The sequence below is a fragment of the Notechis scutatus genome, chromosome 14, assembly GCF_049901735.1.
Source record: "Notechis scutatus isolate UNSWTSFEM ecotype Mainland chromosome 14, rNotScu1.2, whole genome shotgun sequence".
Lineage (NCBI taxonomy): Eukaryota > Metazoa > Chordata > Lepidosauria > Squamata > Elapidae > Notechis > Notechis scutatus.
The window spans coordinates 1,647,035-1,670,522 of NC_142022.1; the positions used below are offsets into that span (position 1 = coordinate 1,647,035).

The window sequence follows — 23,488 nt, forward strand, 5'->3', positions numbered from 1 at the left end:
TTCAAGCCTGAGGCACAAATATTCGCCCCTATTATTACAGTCGTCAAATTCCAAACGTGTTTCCTCACCCGCTTCCAAAATATCCCGACTCCCCCAAACCCTTCTCCTCCTCACCTGTCCCACCAAAGATGTTCATCTCGACTTGTTCCAGAAGGTACATGAAGCAAGTGTTGACTTGCGGGAGGAGCCCAAAGAGGAAGATGGCGGGGAAGCAAAGAGTGAACACTGGAGGGGAAAAAAGAGAAAAAGAAAACAACGGAAAACCAAGAGGAAAAAAAAAAATTAGGCCAAGGGAGACATCATGTCCGCGTACCACCTCGAGAGCATACTGAAAAGCAGAGACAAATCACCCTGCCAACAACAGCATGTAGAATCACGGCTGTGGTTTTCCCAGTTGCAATAAATGTGTCAGCTCTGGAAGCCATATTGACACGAGACCCTTCCACACTCCACCTTCCTGAGCCTGGGAAAATGGGAGGGGGGAATTTCTTGGAGTGTATGTGGTTAGGCATAATAGCATTCTTTTTCTAATTCAAGGTCATGTTATTTCTGCACCTGGGTGAGGGGATGTCTGAAGTTGGGACGGATGGTGACTGGGGCATCTGATGCGATGATGGGTGCAGGGGGTGGATTTGTAATATTTTTACTTATTGCAAGGAACACTTCAGCTTCAACCGTAACAACACAAGAGCACACAATAGATACAAACTCAAGGTTAACCGCACCAAACTTGATGGCAGGAAATACGACTTCAGCAACGGAGTGGTCAATGTCTGGAATACTCTACCTGACTCTGTGGTTTCTTCCCCAAACCCCAAAAACTTTAACCCTAGACTGTCTACTATTGACCTCACCCCTTTCCTAAGAGGGTCTGTAAGGGGCGGGCATAAGCGGGCATAAGCGCACCAATAGTGCCTACCGTCCCTGTCCTATTGTTTCTTTTTATTTTTCCTCCTGCATCCATTTCATGTATTCACAACTATGTTTATACTTATACCCGTTATCTTATAATTGCTTGACAAAATAAAATAAATAAAAATAAATAAATAAAAACTTTCAGATTCGGGATTCCCCAGATGTGCCAGTTTACTATCCAATTAAAACAGAACTTTTGAAAAGAGGTCTGCCTTGCGGTGATTGGCTGGAGTGGAGGTTTTCTGGAACGCTGACAATATGGCTGGGAAAGTTGGACCATAAGGAAGGCTGAGCGCTAAAGAACGGAGGCCTTCGAACTCTGGGGCTGGAGGAGACTCCTGCGAGTCTCTTGGACTGCAAGGCCATCCAACCGGTCAGTCCTAGAGGAGATCAGCCCTGACTGCTCTTGAGAAGGCCGGATCCTGGAGAGGAAACTCAAAGACTTTGGCCACCTCATGAGAAGGAAGGACTCGCTGGAGAAGAGCCGAATGCTGGGAACGATGGAGGGCAAAAGAAGAAGAAAGGGATGACAGAGAAGGAGGGGGCTGGATGGAGTCACGGAAGCAGTCGGCGTGAGCAGAGGACAGGAAGGCCTGGAGGAACGTTGTCCATGGGGCCGCGATGGGTCGGACACGACTTCGCGACTAACGACACCACCACGAGTTGCTTTAACGATGCCTGAGCTCTCCCAACCCCGCAATCGGTCACCTACCGATGGCCACGTCCCGGGTGCAGTAGAAGAAGTCGGTGGAGAAGAGGGTGACATCGTAGAGGGCGATGGGAGGGAAGGGCCCAATCCGGGCACACAGGTCCAGCAGCCAAATCAAGAGGCAAGCCACGCAGAAGTAAACCGGCCGGCTGTAGGCAATGATCCAGTTGTGTCCCTGCCAGGAGAAATGAAGCTTGAAAAAGCTTTGGGAAGGTGGCAAGAGATTTATGGCACTCAGGGCCTGGCCCAGAAAGAACTGGGTCACCAGCTGCCCATCCAAGAATTTGTTTTAGGTCAGGGTTTCTCAGCCTCAGGAACTTTTAAGATGGGTGGGCTTCGATTCCCAGAATCCCCCAGCTAGCATGGTTTAAGAGATGTGGGACTTCAACTCCCAGAATTCCCCAGCCAACACTCTTAAAGATGAGTGGATTTCAATTCCCAGAATTCCCCAGTCAGCATGCTTTAATAGATGGGGGTCAACTCCCAGATTTACCCAGCTACCATGGATGAGGAGATGTGGACTTCAACTCCCAGAATTCCCTAGCCAGCATCCTTAAAGATGGGTGAGCTTCGGTTCCCAGAATTCCCCAGACAGAATGCTTTAAAACAGGGGTCCCCAACCACCGGGCCGTGGACCGGTCCCGGTCCGTGGAGCACTCTGTACCGGGCCGCAAAGGAAAAAAAATTAAAAAAAATGGCGGCTTTCTTCGCCTTTGGTGAATGCTGCTGGGATCATGGATCAAGGACACAAATGAAAGAAGGGGAGGGAGGAAGCAACCGAAGCCTGTCCTGCTCTCTGGCTCAGCGGCTTCGGTTTCCTCCCGCCTCGTTCCTCTCTCAGTCGCTCTCTCGCTGCTCCACCAGCCCAGGAAGAAACTGCTTCAAAGGAGCCGGGGGCGGGGGTGGCTTTTCCTGTCGGCGCAGCTCCTCCGAAGCGCCGTTTCACCCCCACCCCGCCGCCTAATCAATCCAGGTTCAATCCAGTGCTCCGTTCTGCCTGCCTGCCTGCCTTGGTTTCTGGTAGTTTCGGAGCAGCTTCGGCTGAGAATAATAACTATTCGCCTCTTTTTCTCAGCCGAAGCTGCTCCGAAACTACCAGAAACCAAGGCAGGCAGGCAGGCAGGCAGGCAGAACGGAGCACTGGATTGAACCGCGGGCGGCGGGCGGGCGGGTGAACGGGCGCTCGGAGGATCCGAAACCACCAGAAACGAAGGCAGGCAGAACGGAGAACTGGATTGAAGCGCGGGCGGCGGGCGGGCGGGTGAACGGGCGCTTCGGAGGATCCGAAAGCACCAGAAACGAAGGCAGGCAGGCAGAACGGAGCACTGGATTGAACGCGCTGGGCGGCGGGCGGGCGGGGGTGAACGGGCGCCGGAGAAGCTGCGCTCCAAAACCACCAGAAACGAAGGCAGGCAGGCAGAACTGAGGATTGAACCGTGGGCGGCGGGCGGGGGTGAATGGGCGCTGGAGAAGCTGCGCCGACAGGAAAAGCCACCCTGCCGGCTTCTTTGAAGCAGTTTCTTCCTGGGCTGATGGAGGAGTGAGAGAGCGACTGAGAGAGGAACGAGGCAGACACCTGAGGGATGGGGCTGAGGGAGGGAGGGAGACACCTGAGGGATGAGGCTGAGGGAGGGAGGGAGACACCTGAGGGATGGGGCTGATGAAGGTAGGGCCGAGAGGCGAGGCTTCTCAGCCGTCCTGCAGGGACTATCTGTCGCTCAGGGTTGCAATGAGGAGGCATTGGCGTTCCCTGAACTTGGTGGTTTGCTGGCAGACGTTTTATTACCCGACTAGGTAACAACATCAGATGTCACCTAGTCAGATAATGAAACGTCTGCAAGCAAACCACCAAGCTCAGACATCCCTCCCCCGGTCCTTGAAAAAGTGTTTCTGAGTGAAACTGGTCCCTGGCACAAAAAAGGTTGGGGACCACTGCTTTAAAAGACGTGGACTTCAACTTAGCTGGGGAATTTGGGGAGTTGAAATCCCCACATCTTACAGTTGCCAAGGTTGAGAAACGCTGCTTGAACCCCAGTTTCACACCTGCCCCTATTAAACCTGGTCAGATTTCTCCTTGTCAAATACTCACGTGCATGGGAGAGGCAGCATCTGGCTGTACACTCTGGAAAAAAATGAAATAAAAGGAGGGGGAAAAATTGGTCCTTTGTTTCTGATGATTCCCCAACTCAGAAATAACAGAAGGGGGAATTCAACCCAACACTGAATTATAAGGTAGATTTTTGTTATGGACCTCTAAGGTAAGACTTCCTAGGTCCAATATTCAAGGAAAGGGTGCAGGAGCAGTCTTTCTCAACCAAAACCATGTGGACTTCAACTCCCAGCCGGCACTTTTGAAGTGGTTTGAGGTTCAGAAACACTGGTATAGGCCTAGTCTGACCATAAGATCTTGTGTCTACTTCGCAAAGAGGTTGGACAAAGACAAAAAAATGATTGCACGACACTGGGACAGTGCAAGAATCATCAGTGTGAAAAAATGGTCATAGCTCACATAGGTCAATAGAATGGAACGGAATATAGAGAATAGGATAGGATAGGATGTATATAAAAATAGAAGAGAAGAGAATATAAAATATAGAGAATAGAATGGAATAGAATAGAACAGAATTATAGAACAGAACAGAACAGAACAGAATGTATATAAAAATAGGAGAGAATTTCTGTTCTGATGGGTTTCTGTTGTTTCCTCCCCCAACCTGTCTCACCAAGAGCTGCTGTGGCGCAGTGGTTAGAGTGCAGTACTGCAAGCTTCTTCTGCTGACTGCCAGCTGCCAGCAGTTCAGCAGTTCGAGTCTCACCAGGCTCAAGATTGACTCAGCCTTCCGTCCTTCCGAGGTGGGTCAAATGAGGACCCAGATTGTTGGGAACAAGAGGCTGACTCTATAAAACTGCTTAGAGAGGGCTGGAAAGCACCGTGAACCGGTATGTAAGTCTAAGTGCTATGGCTATGATATTCTATTGTACTCAACTCAACTCTTATTCTCTATATTTTATATTCTCAACAAACCTGCCGGAGGCTGTGGGGGGCAGGTGAAGCCTTCGTCTCACCCAGGGAGGTTCGTGGGGGTTCGGGAGAGCCCCCTAGCTAAGATTCTGTGCAGTTCGGAGAGCGCCCAAATCCAGGGGTGGGATTCCACCAGCTCGCACCTATTTGCTAGAACCGGTTAACACTCTAAGCAGTTGGGAGAACCGGTTGTTAGAAGAAAATACTGGGCTAATCCTGTAAGGAAGGCAGGAAGGAAACATTCTGGTGTTGCTTACAGAAACTGTCTCTCCATTAACCCTTATTACGTTCGTGGCAGGACTCGACTTCCTGTCTCAGGAACGTTTCCGGAGTTTTTTTCCCCCTCCTTTGCTGGCACTTTGCTTGTGTGGAGTGACCATTCAAAGTTACAATGGCACTGAAAAAAGTGACTTATGACCCTTTTTCACACTTACGACGGTTGCAGCATCCCCAGAGTCATGAGAGGCCAGGTGAGGAGATGCGTGCCTCGATGTGAGTGATGTTGAGTTGGCCACGCCCAGCCAATAACATGACCCCCAAACCACGTCCACCCAGTCACATGACCACCAAGCCACGCCCACCACCTCCCACCACCTAAGCCACGCCCACAGAACTGGTTGTTAAAAAATTTGAATCCCACCCCTGCCCAAATCCCACTCCTGGCTGCCCCCCTGCTCCGCCCCTCCTAGGAGCCCCCACGTGGCCCATTTTGGATGCAGGTAAGTGCAGGATGTGCGCGGAGGCTCAGGGAGGGCGAAAAATGGGCCTCCTGGAAGTTTGGGAAGGCCGGAAATGAGCCTGTTTCCAGCTTCCAGGGAGCCTCAGGAGCCTGAGGAGGTCATTTTCTCCCTCCCGGAGGCTCAAGGAAAGCCTCCGGAGCCCGGGGAGGGCAAAAACGCCCTCCGCCCCGGCCGTGGTGCAGGAGGCAGACTAGGCCACACCCACCCAGCCACCCCTTGCTAAAAGTGTTTGTAGGCCACCCCTCTGGTCTCACCTTGAGCAACGAGTACTGGCAGCTGGCAATGACCACGCAGAACTGGAAGACCCAGATGTCTTGGAAGAAGCCCTGGAGGAGGAGAAGGTAGCCCAGGAAGGCCACCAGGGTCACCAAGAACACCACAAACACGTTCTCGGCTACTTGACGATTCCTGGAAGGGGAGAAAGAAGAAAACATGGATAAAACAAACAAACAGCTGGCTCGCTCTCCAACACACAAAGGTCTCGGTTTTTAATAAATAACTTTTTGTAGGGGCTGGGGATCCATCCAAATTTTTTTTGGGGGGAGCAGAGGAAAGTAATCCTGGGTGTCACAGTTTACACACCTTTGCTGAGTTCTCAAACTTAGCAAAATTGCACTTAGACTTATATACTGCTTCACAGTGCTTTCCAGCCCTCTCTAATTTGTTTTACAGAGTCAGCCTCTTGCACCCAACAATCTGGGTCCTCATTTGACCAATCTTGGAAGGACACAAGGCTGAGTCAACCTTGAGCTAGGAAGGAAGGAAGGAAGGAAGGAAGGAAGGAAGGAAGGAAGGAAGGAAGGAAGTTACGTCAGCCCTGAACTGCGGCTACGAATTTCCTTCAGTACATTTTGCACAACTTTGCTTTCGAATCGCATTACTAAGCCATGGAAATGTACTTTCCACTTTAATATTCTGAATTCGTCACGTTGCATTCTTAGGCCAAAGATGGAGTTAATGAAGGAGACGATCGCCTTAATACTGTGCCCAAAGCAAACTTATTTATTTATTCAAATTCATTTGCCATCTATCTCGCCATGGCAGCTTACAATAATTAAAAGAAAGATGAAGGGAGTATCAAGAGAAGTGAAATAATAGAATAATAGAGCAATAAACAAGGCAAAAGGAACACATCAAAGAATATAGTGACATGATAACCAACTTCGCAATTCCCTGGATCAGTTGGCCGGGAACGATGGGAGTTGTGTTCACCCCTGTGCAAATAGCTGGAAGAAACACTGGAATTGTCTTCACGGTTTGAAGTTCTCACATGCCTCGCTCCACCGAGTCGAATTAGCAGAATTGGGGCGGGGGGGGAGGTTATTTTGGCTGCTAAGTTGACTCAAAGTGAGAAGGTGCCAGCCAGCCATTTTATGCCAGTTTAGGAGGGGTGTGTGTGTGTCTCACACTTTTTGTGTTAAGAGATGCCTCCTCTCCCAAGATTAGCCCAGAAAAGCCCTCAAATTGGACGCTCACCGATCCAACAGAGCCAGCAGCGCCAACCGGTCGTAGCGAACTCGCATCCAGTGCCCGGGAAGAAGCCAAAATTTGTAGTATTGTCGAGGGTGGCACTTATCCTCGATCATGAGGGTGTTTTCTTGGGACTCGTGCAGGGATTCTTGGTCCAGAAGATCAAACTGGGAAAAGAAAAGAAACAATGGAAACGTTTCTATTCCCCTTCACATCCTCAACACAATAGAAAATATAGTATAGGCGAGTGTTTCTTAAATCTTCCAGAGGTGGGGACTTCAACTCCCAGAAGTCCTCAGCTGGCAACACCAACACGGGTAATGAAACATCTGCTAGGAAACAACCAAGCTCAGAAAGCACCAAGGATCCGTCATTTCTAACCACAATATTCTCTTTGATTTGTTCCAAAGGGGTCCTTGGTGCTCTCTGAGCTTGGCTGTTTTCTTGCAGACGTTTCATTACCCAACTAGGTAACATCATCAGTACTAGTCAGGAGTGGAATTTGCTCCGAGTTTGTATTTTAGTGGCTTGCCCTGTCTATGTTGGAGGGGACGGTCTTAAGAGATTCTTTGGTTGGGCTGTCTACTGTTGGCTTCTTTGGCAGTTTCTTGATTGAGGTATTGTTGACTTGATTGTTCTTCTGAGGTCAATCTTGGAGTTAATCTACCCTGATCTGGTTGATGGTGGAGAAGTGCTGGAGTCTTGTTCCCTTTTGGGCTGGTTGACTGTCTCTTTGCCTAGTCTATAGATGTCTATGGTTTTTATTTCTTTATTATTGTTGTTGCTATTATTATTGGTCGCTTCTATCACTCCCTTCTATCCAGGACATCACATACAAGCGATCCTTGAGCAAGGTCCATAGGATTTTCTGGGACGCTACACATCATCTCCACGACCTGTTTTCCTTGTTCTGGGAGGGGGCTTCATGGTATCCAAAGCACATCCAGATTCAAAGATTTAAAGAACATCCAGATTCAGTCACAGCTTTGTTCCATATAGCATCAACCTTGTGAACTCTCAAGTTTCCTCTTTCTGGTATATATTCAAGATGGGCAGTGATTAATTTGTGTGTGTAGGTGTGTATGGGTGTATGGGTGTAGGTATGTATATGTATGTACAGTATATATATAGCATGCGTATATTAGACTGTGCAGAGATGGATTGACATTAAAAATAAAGGACAAAATAGTATTTAACATGGAATAGATTTTACAAGTGGTTAGAGATAAGAGGTGGAATTAGGTGAAGAAAAATTATTGCTATGTATGAATTAAATATAAAGAGGGTTTATAATTATAAATATGCCAATATTAATTAACAGAATCATAAATAAGCTACAAAGAGAAATATAATCAAAACTATTCTGTTACACTATTATTAGTATTATCGGTATATAATATTAATACGTTTGTTTTTCTTTTTGCTTTTCTGTAAATGATGTGCTCTGACAATACACTTATTCAAAATGTTTATGAATAAAAAAAAACATATACCAAAAAAGCATGTGTATATGTGTGTTATGTATGTGTATTGGTAGATACATATACTTTCTTTTGAGAGTAGGCAACAGAATTTCATTTTGAATGGGTGCCAGTGTGCTCAGTAAAAAATTGAAAATGAAGATTATCCTCTCCTCTCCTTTTTCTGTTCTCTTCTCTTCTTCTCCTCTCCTCTCCGCTTAAATCTTATCTTACTCTTATCTATGTGTCTGTTGATAGCTAATTTGTCATAGTGCCAGGCTTCTAGAAACACCCTGGTGATTTTGGACTTGGCTTGGTCTAGGACAGTCACATTTATTTCCCAACAAAAACTATTATTAAGTCTGTCCGTACGTTGCGAAATTAAAGAGTTTGCATCATGTTTTCTTCTTCTTCTTCTTCTTCTTCTTCTTCTTCTTCTTCTTCTTCTTCCTTCTTCCTTCTTCCTTCTTCCTTCTTCCTTCTCCTCTTCTTCCTTCTCCTCTTCTTCCTCCTCCTCCTCCTCCTGGTGCCAAGCCACCTTTGGGATAGCCATGACCCGAATGATTGATACTAAGGATGGAATTTCCCAGTTTAAACCAGTTCGGTTGAACCCTTGGTTCCAACGATCAACAGGCTCCAAACCGGTTTGCTCCCACGAGCATGAGGGCCCACCTGCCGGCCCCTGCTCTTTCCTGTGCTTTATGACTTTTTATTAGAGCACAGCTGATTCGCGTAGCCGAGCAGTTTGCCAAGTGCCACAGCTGTTTTCTTCAGCTGCAGTTGAAGGGACATATTAGCTTTGTTAAACATGGGGCATACACCCAAGCGCCAGTGGTGGGATTCAAAAATCTTTACTACCGATTCTGTGGGCGTGGCTTGGTGGGCATGGTAGGGGAAAGATACTGCAAAATCCCCATTCTCTCCCCGCCCCACTCACCTGCTTTCCAGCTCCATTCTCCTGCGCAGGGCAACCAAAGGAGACCCAGCCAATCAGCTGGGACTCGGGAGGCGGAGAATAGATAGGGGCGGGGCCAATCAGAGGCGGTATTGGTCGGTTCTCTGAACTAGTCAAAATTTCCGCTTACCGGTTCTCCACAACTGGCCAGAACCTGCTGAATACCACCTCCGGCGTACGCAGGCGAAGTGTGCGCTCACCGAAGCGGTCGTTGATACCGGTTGAATCGCACCCCTGACTGATACTCTTCACAGACATTTGAAAAGCTGCGTTTGAAAGAGCCCTGAGATCAGCCTCCAAATGCTCACCTCGGGGATCTCCAGCGGCACCCGGCGCACCTGCATCCCCTGGAGGACCACGGGCCGCGGCTGCAGCAGGGAGAGGGCGGGGGTCCCTTCGGGAACTTCCGTGGAGTTAAAACTGGAGGAATGGGAGTGCCTGTCCCTGCCAAGGCAAACAGAAGAGCGACGAGACAATCAGCGATGGAATGGTCCCTGCTGGACTAAATCCTCCTCCATTTTTTAATTGCTGGACACCAGCAAGTTTCTCTCTCCCTCCCTCCTTCTCTCTCTCTCCCTCCTTCCTTCTCTCTCTCCTTCCTCCTTCCTCTCTCTCTCTCTCTCCCTCCCTCCCTTCCTTCTCTCTCTCCCTCTTCCTTCTCTCTCCTCCTTCCTTCTTTCTCTCCCTCCTTCCTTCTCTCCCTCCCTCCTTCCTCTCTCTCCTTCTCTCCCTCCCTCCCTTTCCTTCTCTCTCTCCCTCTTTCCTTCTCTATCTCTCCCTCCTTCCTTCTCTCTCTCCTTCCTTCTTTCTCTCCCTCCTTCCTTCTCCCTCCCTCCCTCCTTCCTCTCTCTCTCCTTCCTTCTCTCCCTCCCTCCCTCTTTCCTTCTCTCTCTCCCTCTTTTCCTTTCCCTTCCTTCTCTCTCCCTCCCTCCTTCTCTCTCTCCCCCCTCCTTTCTCTTTTCTTCCTTCCTCTCTCTCTTCTTTCTCTCCCTCCCTCCTTCTTTCTCTCCCTCCTCCCCCTCTCTCGTTCCTTCTCTCCCTCCCTCCCTCCCTCCCTCCCTCCTTCTCTCCCTCCCTCCCTCTTTCCTTCTCTCCCTCCCTCCCTCCTTCCTTCTCTCTCTCCTTCCTTTTCTCCCTCCCTCCCTCTTTCCTTCTCTCTCTCTCTGCCAGAAGGCAAGAACAGTTAAGACAAAAGGGGCGACTTGAGAGTAAGGTTGGGAGGTGATTGCCCCTCCCATAAGGTATAAAGGACAGGCAAAGGTAGAGAAACCTTTGCAGGAAGCAAAGTCATTCGCTCTGTTCGGATTAATCCTTGAAGCTCTGTGTGGACTTTGTACTTCGGTTGGTTTTTTAGAATTCATTTGGCACTTCTGTTGTTGGCAGCAATTCCAAGGAGAGAAAGGTGGGTGCTTATCTCGAGGGACTATTTGGGACTCATTACCGGCTGGGAAGGAACATAATCCCCAGCGTTGAAATAAAACAAGAGTTGTTTTCACTAAGCGTGTGCTTAATTATGGTCTCGAGAAGCCTTGGTCAGAATACATTTTGGCCCCTTGAAACAGAGACTCACCAGCCGCTGTTGGTGGCGTGTTCCATGCCCACTTGCTGCCCCACTGGGTTCTCGTAGCCGCCCCCGGCAAGACCGAAAGTGTAGGAGCGCCGGACGCCTGGACAGAAGAGTAAAATGGGCCACGTTGAGAGACTTGAATCAACTTAGTTTGCTCTTCTCTGCACTTTCCCCTCCAAAAGTCTCCAAAATAACATCTGCCAGCTCCTTCCGAACTCTGGGATGTAATCCGGATAATGTAATCCATGGCTGGATTTCCCCATCACCACCTTCCATAGTCACATGACTGCATTCCGCTCACTCAGCAACCAACCAGCCTGAATTTATAACCACAGGCAGCATCCTGACTGCCATTTATGTTTAACGACAACAACTTACAACTGTAATGGGCTGGCTTAGTGTTGTGGTTCGCTGGCAGCCTGTGTGGACGGCAGAATAATCGGACAGTGGGGAAGAACGGGGACCAGACTGGGAGTCTGGAGAGGATTCAGATGAGGGTCCTGCGTCCGATACAGAGATGGGGCCAGGACCACCTGGGAGTGGGGTGCGGACTCCAGAGCCTCCGGAGTCTGGCATCAGCGAGGCAGAGGAACAAGGGGAGCCTGTTTCCAGTGCGTGTGTGCGCAGAGCTGCCAGAAGGCAAGAGCAGCTAAGACAAAAGGGGTGACTCAGGAGTAAGGCTGGGAGGTGATTGCCCCTCCCATAAGGTATAAAGCAGGGGTCCCCAACCACCGGGCCCTGGACCGGTACCGGTCCGTGGAACATTTTCTACCAGGCCGCCGGTTTGCTGGGTGCCGCCATCTTGTTTGACGAGAAAGTGCTTCTGGGTGAGCTTTTCCGGTTGGAAAGCGGTGTTTGGGTCCTGAAGGAATCCTCGCGCCTTAGTTTCATCGAAGGGGGGGGCTTCAAACGAAACTAAGGCGCGAGGATTCTTTCAGCACCCAAGGCAAGGCGAGCCGAGCAACCGTCCCGATGCCGTCCCGAAGCGAAGCCCATCGACAAAGGTACAAAGGAGGAGTTGAAGGTGGCGGGGAGAAGTGGGGGACGGCTGGCTGGCCGGTCGCTCGGCTCGCCTTGCCTTGTCATGCATGCTGGGCCGCGGATCATTTTGTGATGCCGGTACTGGGCCGTGGAACAAAAAAGGTTGGGGGCCACTAGTATAAAGGACAGGCAAAGGTGGAGAAACCTTTGCAGGAAGCAACATTGTTCGCTCTGTTTGGATTAATCCTTGAAGCTGTGTGTGGACTTTGTACTTTGGTCAGTTTTTTATAATTCATTTGGCACTCTACTTGTTGGTAGCAATTCCAAGGAGAGAAAGGTGGGTGCTTATCTCGAGGGACGGTTTGGGACTCATTACCGGCTGGGAATGAACATAATTCCCAGCACTGAGAGAAAACAAGAGTTGTTTTAACTAAGTGTGTGCTTAATTACGGTTTTGGGAAGCCTTGGTCAGAACAGCCACCAGTACAAGTTCCCTCCCCGTTAATAGAGCTGCCAGGTCCGTCCTCCCACCCAACTCCCCCCCACACACACACTCACCACTCTCGTCGTAGAAGTAATGGACAGCCCCTTCGGAAGTGTCGTCAAAGTTGCAGGCTTCATGGATGGCGCCGCGGGGCAGCAGAAGCGAGCTGGCAAACTGGAGGGCCGAGGGCAGGGTCAGCGCCCGGGAGTGGGAGGAGGCTCGGCCCCGCTGGAGGTCCTGCAAACTGCACATAAAGAACGGAGAGAGAAGGGGTGTGTGTGAGAGGCCGGAGAGGACCAGCTGCTGCGGGGCAAAAGCCCTTGGCAGACAGGCTTACCTCGGGGGGGACCCCATTACGGAGGATGGCGGGGTGGGGTTGCTTCCTGCGTTGTGCCTCCGTCGCATCGCCTGCACGCGCTTGATGTTGCTGGATTGGTCCGTCTTGGACAGCTCCTCTCCGGGGGCAGCTGGAAGAGAAAAGGCGAAGCCGGCGTGGGCGTGAAGGGTTGTGAACCACTGAACAACAACTGGCTCAAATGTTCTCCCCTGATCAGCTGAGCTTCGTGCCCTGTGTTTGCTGTGGGGTCCTTGGTGCTCTCTGAGCTTGTTTTCTTGCAGACCTTTCATAACCCAACTAGGTAACATCATCAGTGTTTTTTGGTCCTTCACCAGCAATCAACACCCAGAGGAGTAGAATGAATGCCAAAATTAACGCTGGATCAACACTCAAGAAATAAACAAAACTCCAATCAGGGAAAAACCAACTCCGACCAACAATCTAACAGTAAACAACAGCCAGATCTAGGAAGAACCACCAAGAAGACCCTCACCAACACTGCCAGGGAAAATAACTCCCTTCCAGCACTGATGATGTTAAATAGTTTGGTAATGAAACATCTGCTAGCAAATTGACAAGCTCAGAGAGCATCAAGGACTAACTTTTCCTCCTCCCTCTTCTTCTTCCTCCTCTTTTTCCTTCTTCTCCTTCTCCCTCTCTTCTTCCTCCTCCTCTTCTTCTTCCTCCTCCTCCCTTCTTCCTCCTCCTCTTCCTTCTTCTCCTCCTTCCTCTTCTCCTCCTCCCTCTTCTTCTTCTCCTTCATCTTCTTCCTCCTCCTCCCTCCTCTTCTTCCTCCCCTCCCCTCTTATTCTTCCTCTTCTTCCTTCTTCTCCTCCTCCCTCTTCTTCTTCTCCTTCATCTTCTTCCTTCTCCTCCCCTCTTCCTCTTCCTCTCCCTCTTCTTCTCCCTCTTCTTCCTCCCCTCCCCTCTTCTTCTTCTCCTCCTCCCTCTTCTCCTCCTCCCTCTTCTTCTTCTCCTTCATCTTCTTCCTTCTCCTCCTCCTCTTCCTCCTCCTCCTCCCCTCTTCTTCCTCCTCCTCCCCCTCTTCTCCTCCTCCTCCCTCTTCTTCTTCTCCTTCATCTTCTTCCTCCTCCTCCTCCTCCCTCCTCTTCTTCCTCCCTCCCTCTTCTTCTTCCTCTTCTTCCTTCTCCTCCTCCTCCCTCTCTTCTCCTTCATCTTCTTCCTTCTCCTCCCTCCTCTTCCTCCTCCTCCTCCCCCCTATCCTTCTCCTCCCTCATCTTCTTCCTCCTCCTCCTCTTCTTCTTCTCCTCCTCCCTCTTCTCCTTCATCTTCCTCCTCCTCCTCCTCCCTCTTCTTCCTCCTCCTCCCCCCTCTTCCTCCTCCTCCTCCCCTCTTCTTCTCCTCCTCCCCTTCTTCTTCTCCTTCATCTTCCTCCTCCTCCTCCCCCTTCTTCCTCCTCCTCCTCCCTCTTCTTCTCCTCCCTCTTCTTCCTCCTCCCCCCTCTTCTTCTTCCTCTTCTTCCTTCTTCTCCTCCTCCCCCTCTTCTCCCCCCTCTTCTTCTTCTCCTTCATCTTCTTCCTTCTTCTCCTCCCTCCTCTTCCTCCTCCCCCTCTTCTTCTCCTCCCTCATCTTCTTCCTCCTCCTCCTCTTCTTCTCCTCCTCCTCCTCCCTCTTCTCCTTCATCTTCCTCCTCCTCCTCCTCCCTCCTCTTCTTCCTCCTCCTCCCTCCTCCTTCTTTCTCCAAACCCCACTCCCTTCCAGCACTGATGATCTTCCCTAGTTGGGTCATGAAATGTTTGCAGGAAAGCAGCCAAATTCAGATACTCCCACCCAGAAACCCCACCAACACCACCACACACACCCACATTTCAACCCTGAACTACAAACAGTGCCTTCCGTCGGGAACACAACCCCATTGAAGAGGCCTTACCTCCCCCGATGGCCCCCTCGGCTTGCAACTCTCCCCGCCAGCCGGGCTGGTTGGCTGACTGGCTGCGCACGGCACTGCCCAGCTCCTGTTCCCCGGTCAGTTTCCCTGCGTGAGACTCCAGGTCCGACTTGGAAACGGTCAGAGTGCCGGGAGGCTTCCCTTCGGCCAGCTGGCTGCTGCTGTCCATGCTGAGCACCCGGGCGTGAGTCTTGGCACTGGTGGTGCTCCCGGTGCGCTGAGCGTAATGGCAGGGCATGGCGGGCAGCGCAGAGCTGTCCGGCGGAGGGGGAGGGGGTTTGCTCTCGGCCACGGGGACGCCGTGCCGGCTGTGCTGGGCCGGGGCGTGGCGCTCGGGGGAGTAGCAGGAGGTGCTGGAGGAGCTGTCTGAGCTGTAGTTGTGTTGCGAGTGCAAACTCGAGGCCCGGCTGAGGTCGCTGCAGTCGCTGGAGTCCTCGTCGGCAAAGAACCCTTCGGTGTAGGCCTTGCTGTCCAGGAGGGTGCGCATGGGCAGGTAGGAGCTGCCGTGCTTCCGGGAGAGGCGGGCCCGGCTCTTCAGCCCCAAATCCTTCGGCCGGACCACTTGCTCTGGCTTGGGGCCCCCCCACGCCTCGCCGTCCCCTTTGACCGTCTCCAGGGAGTTGAACGTGTTCTGGGTGTCGAAGCTCAGCTCCCCCAGGAAAGCCAGCTCGGGCGAACGGATCAGCTCGCTGTCGGACAGGGCGTCCGTGTCGCTGCCCCCGTCGGCCGGGGGAGGCGAGGAGGGACCGGCTTCCTCCCCCGGGACCCCCTCTTCGTGGCCGGGCCCCAAGGAAGGGCTGTCCAAGTGGGTAGAGTTGGTTTTCTCGCTGCGGTAACTGCTCAAGGTGCTGGGGGTCTCCTTATCGGTGCCGCTGAAGCAGCTGTCGGACGAGCCGGCCTTGTGGGGACCTTCGGGACGGGGCTCCAGGGGTTGGTACTCGGCGCCCGAGTGGTGCTTCTCCCGCCGGCTGTGGCTGCTGGACTCCGGCAGGGCCAGGCTGAGGAAGCTGTGGCTGAGCTCCTCGCTCAAGCTGCCCTTCAGGAGCGGGCTGAGAGGGGTGTCCCCCACGCTCTCTGACTCGCTGGGTGTCCAACGTGGGGCCTGGGCCCCTTCCGTGCCCTGGGGGGATTGCTCGGAGGAATCGGTGCTCTGGACAGAGGTCTGGACAGGGAGAGGTGGGGGCTGCTTCCTGAGGTGGGAGGAGGGGTCTCCCTTGGGAATCGGAAGCAGGGGGGGCTTCGGGCCATCCGAGTCTGCAGAAGGAGCTGGAGGTTCGGCTACAGAGAGAGAGAGAGAAGACACGGTTAGGGCCACATTTCCACCTTTGTGATATTGAAGGAGGGGGAGAAGCCCATTTTATTTATTAGATTTTTATATCCTGCCTTTATTAGTTTTTACATAACTTCAAGGGAGGAAACATCCTTAAATACTCCTTTCTCTTCCTATTTTCACAAAATCAACCCTGTGAGGTGGGTTGGGCTGACAGAAAGTGATTGTTTCAACGTCACCCAGCTGGCTTTCAAGGCTAACTTGGCACCACATCTCACCGTCTGCTGGTGACTGACCTAAAGTCATCCAACTGGCTTTCCTGCCTAAGGCAGGACTAGAACTCACCATCTCCTAGTGAATTGTCCATAGTCACCCAGTCGACTTTCGTGCCTAAGGTGGGACTAGAACTCACCGTCTCCTGGTGATTGGCCCAAAGTCACCCAGCTGGCTTTCCTGCCTAAGGCAGGACTAGAACTCACCATCTCCTAGTGAATTGTCCATAGTCACCTGGCTTTCGTGCTTAAGGCAGGACTAGAACTCACCGTCTCCTGGTGATTGGCCCAAAGTCACCCAGTCGACTTTTGTGCCTAAGGCAGGACTAGAACTCACCGTCTCCTGGTGATTGGCCCAAAGTCACCCAGTCGACTTTTGTGCCTAAGGCGGGACTAGAACTCACCATCTCCTGGCGATTGGCCCAAAGTCACCCAGTCAACTTTTGTGCTTAAGGCAGGACTAGAACTCACCATCTCCTGGCGATTGGCCCAAAGTCACCCAGTCAACTTTCATGCTTAAGGCAGGACTAGAACTCACCATCTCCTGGCGATTGGCCCAAAGTCACCCAGTCAACTTTTTGTGCTTAAGGCAGGACTAGAACTCACCATCTCCTGGCGATTGGCCCAAAGTCACCCAGTCGACTTTTGTGCTTAAGGCAGGACTAGAACTCACCGTCTCCTGGTGATTGGCCCAAAGTCACCCAGTCGACTTTTGTGCTTAAGGCAGGACTAGAACTCACCATCTCCTGGTGATTGGCCCAAAGTCACCCAGTCGACTTTTGTGCTTAAGGCAGGACTAGAACTCACCATCTCCTGGCGATTGGCCCAAAGTCACCCAGTCGACTTTTGTGCCTAAGGCAGGACTAGAACTCACCGTCTCCTGGTGATTGGCCCAAAGTCACCCAGTCGACTTTTGTGCCTAAGGCGGGACTAGAACTCACCGTCTCCTGGTGATTGGCCCAAAGTCACCCAGTCGACTTTTGTGCCTAAGGTGGGACTAGAACTCACCATCTCCTGGTGATTGGCCCAAAGTCACCCAGTCAACTTTCATGCTTAAGGCAGGACTAGAACTCACCGTCTCCTGGCGATTGGCCCAAAGTCACCCAGTCGACTTTCGTGCTTAAGGCAGGACTAGAACTCACCGTCTCCTGGCGATTGGCCCAAAGTCACCCAGTCGACTTTTGTGCCTAAGGCAGGACTAGAACTCACCGTCTCCTGGTGATTGGCCCAAAGTCACCCAGCCGACTTTTGTGCCTAAGGCAGGACTAGAACTCACCGTCTCCTGGTGACTGGCCCAAAGTCACCCAGTCAACTTTCCTGCTTAAGGCAGGACTAGAACTCACCATCTCCTGGCGATTGGCCCAAAGTCACCCAGTCAACTTTCCTGCTTAAGGCAGGACTAGAACTCACCGTCTCCTGGCGATTGGCCCAAAGTCACCCAGTCGACTTTTGTGCCTAAGGCAGGACTAGAACTCACCGTCTCCTGGCGATTGGCCCAAAGTCACCCAGTCAACTTTCATGCTTAAGGCAGGACTAGAACTCACCGTCTCCTGGTGACTGGCCCAAAGTCACCCAGTCAACTTTCATGCTTAAGGCAGGACTAGAACTCACCGTCTCCTGGTGATTGGCCCAAAGTCACCCAGTCGACTTTTGTGCTAAGGCAGGACTAGAACTCACCGTCTCCTGGCGATTGGCCCAAAGTCACCCAGTCGACTTTTGTGCCTAAGGCAGGACTAGAACTCACCGTCTCCTGGTGATTGGCCCAAAGTCACCCAGTCAACTTTCATGCTTAAGGCAGGACTAGAACTCACCGTCTCCTGGCGATTGGCCCAAAGTCACCCAGTCGACTTTTGTGCCTAAGGCAGGACTAGAACTCACCGTCTCCTGGCGATTGGCCCAAAGTCACCCAGTCAACTTTCATGCTTAAGGCAGGACTAGAACTCACCGTCTCCTGGTGATTGGCCCAAAGTCACCCAGTCAACTTTCATGCTTAAGGCAGGACTAGAACTCACCGTCTCCTGGTGATTGGCCCAAAGTCCAGTCACCCAGTCAACTTTCATGCTTAAGGCAGGACTAGAACTCACCGTCTCCTGGTGATTGGCCCAAAGTCACCCAGTCAACTTTCATGCTTAAGGCAGGACTAGAACTCACCGTCTCCCTGGCGATTGGCCCAAAGTCACCCAGCCGACTTTTGTGCCTAAGGCAGGACTAGAACTCACCGACTCCTGGTGATTGGCCCAAAGTCACCCAGTCGACTTTTGTGCCTAAGGCAGGACTAGAACTCACCGTCTCCTGGCGATTGGCCCAAAGTCACCCAGTCGACTTTTGTGCCTAAGGCAGGACTAGAACTCACCGTCTCCTGGTGATTGGCCCAAAGTCACCCAGTCAACTTTCATGCTTAAGGCAGGACTAGAACTCACCGTCTCCTGGCGATTGGCCCAAAGTCACCCAGTCAACTTTCATGCTTAAGGCAGGACTAGAACTCACCGTCTCCTGGCGATTGGCCCAAAGTCACCCAGTCAACTTTCATGCTTAAGGCAGGACTAGAACTCACCGTCTCCTGGCGATTGGCCCAAAGTCACCCAGTCAACTTTCATGCTTAAGGCAGGACTAGAACTCACCGTCTCCTGGCGATTGGCCCAAAGTCACCCAGTCAACTTTCATGCTTAAGGCAGGACTAGAACTCACCGTCTCCTGGTGATTGGCCCAAAGTCACCCAGTCAACTTTCATGCTTAAGGCAGGACTAGAACTCACCGTCTCCTGGCGATTGGCCCAAAGTCACCCAGTCAACTTTCATGCTTAAGGCAGGACTAGAACTCACCGTCTCCTGGTGATTGGCCCAAAGTCACCCAGTCAACTTTCATGCTTAAGGCAGGACTAGAACTCACCAGTCTCCTGGCGATTGGCCCAAAGTCACCCAGTCAACTTTCATGCTTAAGGCAGGACTAGAACTCACCGTCTCCTGGCGATTGGCCCAAAGTCACCCAGCTGGCTTGCATGGCTAGAACTCCCCGTCTCCTGGCTTCTCCCCTACTGCCTTACACACTAGTCCAACCTGGCTCTCTTTTACCCTTTGAGCCATTCTTCTCACCTCGCTTGACGTTCTTTCCTTTCCCAAACCCTGGGATTCTAGAACTCACCGCGACTCTCTGGGGAGCAGCACTGGAGCATGTCTCGGTCAGCGGCCGTCACGATGACGTTGTTGCTTCCCTGTTCTCGGACGAGCTCCTTGATATCTGCGGGAGAAGATTTTGAGGGAGGCGTCCTCCATCTCCCCGCTTCCTCTTATCGCCCCTCCTCAACTTACAACCAAAACGGGGAGCAGAATCACGTTGATAAGCAAGACAGTTGTTAAGCGGACCGTTTGGTCCTTAAGCAAATGCAGCTTCCCCACCCGCCCACCTGGCTTTGCTTGGCTGGCTGGGAAGGTTGGCAGGTTATGATCAACTGACCCCTGGAAGCTGCAACCGTCAGGAATACAGATAATCCTCCAGTTACGGATGTAATAGAGCCTGCCAATAACATTCATAACCCGAGGATTCGTTAACTGCATTACGTTCAATGAAAGTGACCCCTGCGTTACTCTAAACCAGGGGTGTCCAACCTTGGCAACTTTAAGACTTGTGGACTTCAACTCTTAAAGTTGCCAAGGTTGGACACCCCTGCTCTAATCATTGGTTAATGGAATATGCAGGTTGTTAACCATACAGGAGATATTTCGGAGTGGAGAAAACCATGGGGGGGAACCCTGGTGCTTCCAACAACCCAAAACCTCCCTCGACCCACTGAGGAATTCTGGGAGTTGAAGTTTACAGGTCGCCAAGGGGCCGTGGTTGCTCACCTCTGTTGGGAAAGCACTTGTCGTATCTCTTGATCTTGCTTTTAACCAGGGGTGGGAGTCTAGCGGTTCGGACCGGTTTGGGCGAACCGGAGGCTAAATGGATACCCGGTTCACCCCAACCGGTAGTTGAACCGATCGGCTGGCCCCGGCCTGCCCTGTCCCTCCCAGGAGTCTCCACGGGGCCCATTTTTGAAGGCAGGGAAGGGTAGGGTCTGCAAGGAGGATCTGGGAAGGGGAAAAACCAGGCCGAGCGGGAAGTTCCAGAAAAGTGGGCCTGTTTCCAGTTTTTTTGGAGGGCCTCCGGAGCCCCGGGAAGCTGAAAAACGGCCCTCCCGGACGTTACAGGAGGCTCCGGCCACCCAGCAAACTGGGCAGCGAACCAGTGGCTGGGATGTTTGAATCCCACCCCGGGTTTTTAACCCTTCCCTTCCTAACTAGTTTTTTTTTTAAAAAACAAGTTTTATTAATTTTTCAGAAACAAACAAATCATCATTAACCATTACATACTTAAACCTTTTTCCATTATAAATTTAACAAGTCAGATAAAACCTTATTTTATACACTATAATTCTATTTTAAACCATTTCCATATAAGCATACAAAAACCTCTTATCCAGTTTCTCTTTACTTCTCTTGACTCTTATTCAATTTCATTATTATTGTTTCATCTATTTCTTTCTGACCTGGTTACCATTATTCTCATTCTATATTTCTGCAAGGTTTTATTAATTCTCCCAGAAACATAAACACACAACACACAGAACATAAAAGAAAAAGAAAAATCTTTTAGGAAAGTAACTTGGCCCCAGATATCTCTCTCTTCATGAACTTCAATTATATTCATGCTCATCTTACATGTCATTACTTATTTTATTTACCATTCTAAGTCTTCTATATTAACTTCTCCACACATTTCACTCTTCTTAATTCTATCTTAATTAATCCATCTTAATTTGAGTCATTACATTTGTATCTTTTGTCCATTCTTTATTGTCCCTTTGTCTCGTTCCTTATAATAAAAAAGGTCTGCCCTTCCTAACTAGTTTTAACTGGGGGAAGGGTGGCCCCTGCCTTTCTCCGTTGCTTACCTCGGACAGGCCCTCCATCTTCCAAGTGGGGCAGCAGATCCTAGGAGGGAAAACAACAGTGAGACAAACCTCCATGGCCTGGAAAAGAATTCTACAGGAAATGGTAGGGAAATTTCCCCGCAGAAGGGCCCATGTTCCAATTTTTTATTTTCAGATTGGCATCCATAGAGGGATGTCCAACCTTGGCAACTTTTTAAGACTTGCGGACTGCGACTCCCACAATTCCCCAGCCGGCCATTCTGGGTGAGGAATCCTGGGAGTTGAAATCCACAAGTCTTACAGTGGCCACGGTTGGATACCCGTGATCTATACAGCTTGTTTGCAAAATAGCCCAGAAAATTCCATGCCGGGCCGGACGTAAGTTCTTGGGAGCTTCAAAGGAGTTTGTTACATTTATTTATTGAGTTCATTTTTGGGGCTTTTATCCGATTTCTATACTGCCCCATCCCCACTAGAGAGCTTCCTATAAAAAGCACTCAGCTTTTTATGTGATGTATAAATAAATAAGATCTTCGAATAATCCGGGGTTAATGTCACTTCAGAAATGCCAAGCTTGTGTTGAAAGATGGAGTTGGGTTCATACGCAAATCAGTGGTGGGTCTTCAGCTGGTTCTGACTGATTCTGGAGAGCCAGTAGCGGACATTTTGAATAGAACCGGCCAATACCGCCTCTGACTGGCCCCGCCCCCATCTCTTCTCCGCCTCCCAAGTCCCAGCTGATTGGTTGAGTCTCCTTTGGTTGCCCTGCACAGGAGAACGGAGCTGGAAAGCAGGTCAGTGGGGTGGGGAGGGAAGGGGGATTTTGTACTATCTTTCCCCTGCCACGCCCACCAAGCCACACCCGCCACGCCTACCAAGCCACGCCCACAGAACTGGTAGTAAAAAAAAATTGAATCTCACCACTGACGCAAATCCCACTTCCTAACAGACCACAGACGAAACCAGTCTGTGGCCTGTTAGGAACTGGGACGCACAGCTGGAGATGAGCGGTGGGCGAGCAAACGAGCGAAGCTTCACCTGTAAAGGTAGTCCTCGACTTATGACAACGGAGTTCACATTTTCTAAACGAGACAGTGAATTTCTCCCCATTTTACAGCCTTCCTTGCCTCCGTTGTGAAGGGAATCACTGCAGTTTCCAAATTAGTCACCTGGCTGTTAAGTGAACTTGGAGGTTTATTGGTGTCCTCAGGTAAATGGGTCCTTCCACACCCATCTGTGACCCTGAAGACACAGATAAACCTCCAAGTGGCCTCAACGACCCTCTAAAAGGATGCAAATGACCAGCTGCCTGCAAGAAATATAAATCCTTCCATTCCCCACCATCCAGTCAGAGCTGAAGAAGCTTCTTGGATGAGAAGCGAAATGTCTTCAAAGAAAAAAAGCCAGAAAGCCCAGTTGCCTCTTGACAAAAATGCACCTTTGGGACATTCAACCCAAACTCTCTCTCCCTTACCATGACTTGGTTGAAGCCGAAGACAGAATGCTGCGAACTGCATCTCACCGGCGGGGTGGAGCTCACTTTACGGAACACGGTCATCTCGACGCCTCCGGGGTCCCTGCAGAGGAAAAGGGGTGAAGTCCAATTCCCCTCCCCCCAAAAGATGGAATTCCACCTTGGAAGAAAGGAACAAACAAAGGCTTATACAAAACGAGGTAGGGTCTCCTGCTTGGGCAGGGGGTTGGACTAGATCAGGGGTCGCCAACCTTTTGGACCTCAGGGACCAACAAAGCCATAACTTTAAATCCCACTATTATGAATTTTGGCTTGCTGACCTTGGTGGGAGAGAAAGAGAGAGAGAGAGATCGGATCTAACCTCTCTCTCCCTCCCTCTCTCTCTCACACACTCTCTCTCTCACACACACACACACACATACAAACACACAGGCAGGGGTAGGATTTAAAATTCTTAACAACCAGTTCTGTGGGCGTGGCCTAATTTGTGGGCATGGCTTGGTGGTCCTGGGACTGCCTGGGCATGGCTTGTATGTAAAAATTATAAATATTTATATAAATATTGAATTTTTTATTTTAAAAAAGAGCAACTTTTACCCAAAATCAGGCAAAGCAGGCAGGCAGATGGAGTTGCTCACAGAATCAGATTCACTTAAGAGATCTGGGTTTCTGCCATCACCTACCTGAGTCTGCGCTGCTTCGGTTCTAAGGAAGGTTCGGCTCTGCTTAAAAGCAGAAGCCAAAGATCTAAAGATTAGCTAGAAAGCAAGAAATCCAAGGATTTCCTGCTTTCTAGCTAATCTAAATCTCCCGGCAGAGCAGAACACCTGATGGTCGGACAAAGGAAAAATAGCAACTTAACAGGCAAATTTGCCAAGTAAGGAGTGAGGGGGCGGGGAGGGTTCTTGTGGGCCATGTGGGCGGCATAGCCTTCTGTTCCTGCGCAGCCTGGATTAATTGCTTTGGGGGGGGGGTTGCTCTGGAGGTGACATTTCTCTGTGGACCACCAAAATT

At 50.8% G+C, this 23,488-nt stretch overlaps 1 protein-coding gene across 1 annotated transcript in view; it reads right to left on the bottom strand.

The window, feature by feature from the left end:
- The window catches only part of PCNX3 (pecanex 3), a 68,160-nt gene that overhangs the window by 32,132 nt on the left and 12,540 nt on the right, over positions 1–23,488 (bottom strand). Inside the window, exons 3-15 of the mRNA XM_087943587.1 lie at positions 22,475–22,577; positions 21,022–21,061; positions 19,233–19,328; positions 14,532–15,827; positions 12,641–12,770; positions 12,378–12,547; positions 10,842–10,938; positions 9,580–9,715; positions 6,863–7,023; positions 5,641–5,794; positions 3,714–3,746; positions 1,628–1,799; positions 115–225 (exon numbers count right to left, since the gene is read on the bottom strand). Of these exons, the coding sequence (XP_087799713.1) occupies positions 115–225; positions 1,628–1,799; positions 3,714–3,746; positions 5,641–5,794; positions 6,863–7,023; positions 9,580–9,715; positions 10,842–10,938; positions 12,378–12,547; positions 12,641–12,770; positions 14,532–15,827; positions 19,233–19,328; positions 21,022–21,061; positions 22,475–22,577 (2,699 nt within the window). The remainder of the gene's footprint in view (positions 1–114; positions 226–1,627; positions 1,800–3,713; positions 3,747–5,640; positions 5,795–6,862; positions 7,024–9,579; positions 9,716–10,841; positions 10,939–12,377; positions 12,548–12,640; positions 12,771–14,531; positions 15,828–19,232; positions 19,329–21,021; positions 21,062–22,474; positions 22,578–23,488) is intronic.